Here is a 4,848-nt window from a genome sequence, read left to right as displayed (position 1 = left end):
AGCCCCAGCACCCGCCGCAGGGCCATGGTGGCCATCAGCGCCCAGCCAGCGGCAGCCACGGCCACGGGACCCTGCCCTCCCCCGCCCCGACGGCCCTGCCCGCCCCCTCCGCCCCCGACGCCACCTTAAGGTGGCTCCGGCTGACGGGGACCGGGCTGGGACACGGGGGTCCCCCCCCTCCAGCCGGGGGGCCTCCAGTGCCCGTCATGGGGTCCCCTTTCCTGGCCGGGTGTCCACAGCTGACCAGGTGCCACCAGTCCTGACCTTGGGCCCCTCTGTCTACCGAGGTGTCCTCACACCCACCCAGGTGTCCCCACACTTGACCATGGCCCCACATGTCCACCCAGGTGTCCCCACGCCCACCCAGGTGTCCACACACTTGACCATGAGCCCACATGTCCACCCAGGTGTTCCACAGCTGACCTGCTGCCACCACACCTGACCATGGCCCCACGAGTCCACCCAGGTTTCCCACAGCTGACCCAGTGCCACCACACTTGACCATGGCCTCACATGTCCACCCAGGTGTCCCACAGCAGACCCAGTGCCACCACACCTGACTATGGCCCCACAAGTCCACCCAGGTGTCCCCACGCCCACCCAGGTGTCCCCACACCTGAGCATGGCCCCACACTTGACCATGAGCCCACATGTCCATGCAGGTGTCCCACAGGTGACCCGCTGCCACCACACCTGACCATGGCCCCATGTGTCCACCCAGGTGGACCCACACCCACACAGGTTTCCCCACACCTGACCACGGCCCCACCCTTGACCATGAGCCCACATGTCCACCCAGGTGTCCCACATCTAACCAGGTGTCCCCATGCCAGGCCACGTGCCCTCACCCCTGGCCAGCTCTCCCCCTCTCTCTCCAGGTGTCCCCGTGGGAGCCCACACATGGCCCCATGGCCCCACACCTGGTGTACACCTCCTGTCCCCAGGCCTGCTCAGGTGTCCCTGCACCTGGCCACGTACCCCACCTTGGTCTGGTGTCCCCAGAGAAGGCCACGTGTCCCCAGGCCTCCTGCCCTCCTTGGCCAAGGGGTCCCTAAGCCAAACCAGGAGTGCCCTGGTTGGTCTCTGTCCCTGTGCTTGGCCACGTGTCCCCTCATCTGGCCAGAGGTCCTGGTCCCCATGGGAGGCCACGTGTCCCCAAGCCTCCAGCCTTCCCGGCCAGGTGTCCCATGCCCAGACGTGTGTCCCTGTGCCCCCTACCCTCACGTCCCCATGCCCAACCATGTGTCCCCACCAGCCAGGTGTCCCCACGCCTCCAGTTGTGCCGGCCTGGCATCCCCCTGCCCAGAGGACTGTCCCCAAGCCCACCGCACGCCCCTGTCCCCATGGTGTCCCCCACCCGCCCGTCCCACAGCGGTGAGGAGGACACGGCGTGGTGAGGGTGACAGCGTTTATTGGCGGCCTCAGTTGGCAGCCAGGATGGAGTTGATCCAGTCGCGCAGCATGGTGACGCGGGCGTAGACGCCGGGCACGTTGGGGTCGCAGGTGCTGCTGCCCCAGGAGACGATGCCCACCAGGGTCCAGGCGCCGTCCTTCTGGCACACCAGCGGGCCGCCGGAGTCGCCCTGCGGGCAGCGGGTGAGGCCAGGGGAGGGGACGCGGGGGGTCTAGGGGAGGGTCTGGGGTGCAGGGGGGCGCGGGGGCACCTACCATGCAGGAGGAGGCACCGTCGGCGCCGGCGCAGATCATCACGTCAGCGATGCGGAACCCCCAGTACTGCTTGCACTGCGTGTTGGTGAGCAGGGGCAGGGCCGCCTGCTGCAGCACCGCCGGCGTGCCCGAGGCTGCGGGCAGGGCACGGTCAGAGAGGGGACAGGGATGGGGACGGGGAGAGGGATGGGCATTGGGATGGGGATGGGAATGGGGACAGTGATGGGAACAGCAACAAGGATGGGGATGGGAATGGGGACAGCAACAAGGATGGGGATGGGAATGAGAATGCACATGGGGACGGTGATGGGAATGGCAACCAGGATGGGGACATGGATGGGGATGGGAATGGGAATGCAAATGGGGACAGTGATGGGAACAGGGACGGGGATGGGAATGGGGCAGGTGACAAGGATGGGGACGTGGTTGGGCATGGGGATTAGGATGGGATTTGGGGATGAGGATTGGGCTGGAGGATTGGCCTGGGGATGAGGACAGGGATAAGGATGGGGACAGGATGGGAATGGGGATGAAGATAGGGATGGGATGGGGCAGGGTGGTTTTTGGTGATAGGGATGGGGATAGGGCTAGAGATGAGAACAGGGATGAGGATGGGGATAGGGACAAGGATGGCGATGGGGATGAGAACAGGGATTGGGATGGGGATGACCATGGGAATATGGAGAAGGATGGGGCTGGGGATAGGATGGGGCTGGGGATATGGAGAAGGATGGGGATAGGTTGAGGCTGGGGATATGGAGAGGGAAGAGGATAGGGTGGGGTGGGGGATAGGATGGGGCTGGGGCTGGGGCCAGGAAGGTGCGTTACCGTTGGGGTCAGTCAGCCCCCAGCCAGTGGTGACACAGGTCATGCCACCCGGGAAGTCATCGGTGGACTGGGGCAGGCAGACGGGGGACACACGGGCCGACATGCGGGCTGGGGTGGCCAGTTTGATGAGGGTGATGTCGTCGCGGATGGTCAGCATGTTGAACTTGGGGTTCTTGAAGACCTGGAGCGGGCGGCACCGCTCCCAGCGCCTGCACCCTCGGCCAGGGCACCGGGCACCGGGGACTCCACGGGCACCCAGGGGCACCCCAGGGACTTGGGGGGGACCCAGGGAATGGCCCTGTGGCTCCCAGACTGACAGGGTCCCCGCGGTGCCCGTCCCGTCCCCTGGGGCACAGGGCAGGGACTGATGGGGAAGCCAGGGAGCAGAGCCCAAGTCCTGGGCTGATGGGACCTGGGGGGCAAAGCCCACCCCCTGGGGCACTGCGCCATCGGGACGATCCAGGGACACCGTGAGGGACTTGAGGGGACCCCAGGGCGGGGGCAGACACCAAATCCCCAGCTGAGGTGTCCCCGGGGAGCAGGTGACAACCCCAGGCATTGATGGGTGCCAGGGAGCAGGGACCAGAGCCCAGGCTGAAGGACAACAGAGCCACCAAGGAGCCCATGTCCCACCCAGGGCTGCCACTGGCCGAGGGGTGCACTTTGGGGGTGCTCAGGGTCCTGCAGGGCAACCCCCAGCCCGGGGGCACTGGGGGGCAGGGACACATCATGCCCAGGCTCTGATGGGGACCCTGCATTCCTGACATCCCCCCCAACCCCTGAGGCTCCTGGGGAGCAGGGACATCCTGGGGAGCCAACCTGAGGGCTAAGGGGGGCAACTACACTCCAGGAGACCCAAGCCCAGGGATGTGGGGCACCCTGGACACCCCAGAAGAGCTGACCCTCAGGGGAAGGGGAACCAGAGCCCCCCTGGGGTCTCAACCCCGAGGACAAGGGGGACCCAGAAGCCCAGGATGAGGGGGACCCAGAAGCCCAGGATTGGGGGGACCCGGGACTCCCCGTGCTGGCTGTGGGCCCCCACAGGGAGACAGCCCCCACCCCAGCGGTACCTTCTCGATTTTCAGCCTCTGCTGGTCAGCGGTGGGAGACTCCTGGTCGTAGGCACCCACCACCACGACGTCAGTGGTCCTGGGCACAGGCAGGCGCTGAGCACCGGGCACAGCCATGGGGGGGTCCTGGGGACCCCGTGCCTGTGCCCAGCCCCGCGCTGGTGGGCGGCAGAGCCCGTGCCTACCTGACACCACAGTGGGCAGCAGTGACCACCCAGTTCTCGCTGATCAGGGACCCACCGCAGAAGTGGAAGTTGTTGTAGCGCTGGTGGGAAGAGCTGCCATCAGCACCCGGCACCCCCACGGGGTGCTCTGTGCCCACACCCTGCCCCAGAACCACCCCCCCGGCGCCCCCCCAGCCCCACGGGGTGGTGGGCACTCACCTGGAGGGAGACCTGCCATGGCCAGGACCCTGGCACCGCCGGCTCCCCGTTGACGATGCGGTTGTAGCCACGGATGACAGGCGCGATGGCGGGGACACCGCAGTCTGTGGGGCACGAGCAGCCGTGGGACGGGGGCTCCGGGCACCCCAGCTCCACGCCCCACCACCACTGCCATGTCCCCCCCAGCCCCTCGCCCGCCCCGCCGAGCCCCGTGTCCCCACGCACTGTCTACGGCGAGGGTGGCAGGGACAGAGCCCACCAGCACCAGGCAACCCAGCAGCCACAGCAGAGCCATCGTCACCGCTTTGGACAGACCCTGCCTGGGGCTCCACGCCTCTTATACCCGCTGCTGGGCATGGCCCCACCTCTGGCCTTGCCACCGTGGCCTCGGGAGATAGTGGGGCACTCGGCACGGCACCAGGACGTGGCCTGGGAACGTGGCACCTGGAGCAGGTGGCCTTGGCCAGGGCCTTGGGACATCACTGGTGGGACCAGAGCACTGGCTTCAGTGTGCTCCTTGACTGGGTGCTTGGGCAGGGCTGTCACCGGGTCATTGAGATTGGAAGGCATCCTGGATCTCACCTGGTCAAATCCCAGCTGGGTCACCCAGGGACCATGTCCAAATGGCTTCTGAGTATTTCAACGTATGGAAGTTCCACAGCCGTCCTGGGCAACCTGTGCCAGTTCTTGGTCACCCCACAGTGAAAACGTGTCTCCTGATAGTCAGAGGAACCCTCCTGCCTGTCATGTTGTCCCGTCGCTGCTGGTCCTGGCACCTGGGCATCAGTGGAAAGAGCTTACCTCTGTCCCATTGCACCTTCCTGTTGCCATCACAGATGCTCCTGTCCCTTCCATATCTCCCTGGACTCTTCACAGAATCACAGAGTATTCATGGTTGG

At 66.2% G+C, this 4,848-nt stretch overlaps 1 protein-coding gene across 1 annotated transcript; it reads right to left on the bottom strand.

The window, feature by feature from the left end:
* Nucleotides 1–1,421: 1,421 nt before the first annotated feature.
* Nucleotides 1,422–4,244, bottom strand: LOC106899094 (chymotrypsinogen B-like). The gene is made up of 7 exons (XM_014960761.1): nt 4,175–4,244; nt 3,950–4,053; nt 3,752–3,831; nt 3,567–3,645; nt 2,497–2,677; nt 1,669–1,802; nt 1,422–1,583 (listed from the first exon to the last, which is right to left on the bottom strand). Exons 1-7 carry the CDS (start codon nt 4,242–4,244, stop codon nt 1,422–1,424), a joined length of 810 nt encoding a protein of 269 aa, XP_014816247.1.
* Nucleotides 4,245–4,848: the final 604 nt, after the last annotated feature.

The sequence above is a fragment of the Calidris pugnax genome, unplaced genomic scaffold, assembly GCF_001431845.1.
Source record: "Calidris pugnax isolate Ruff unplaced genomic scaffold, ASM143184v1 scaffold347, whole genome shotgun sequence".
NCBI lineage: Eukaryota > Metazoa > Chordata > Aves > Charadriiformes > Scolopacidae > Calidris > Calidris pugnax.
Note: the sequence above shows the minus strand (reverse complement) of the source record. Positions and strands in the feature narration are given on the sequence as shown.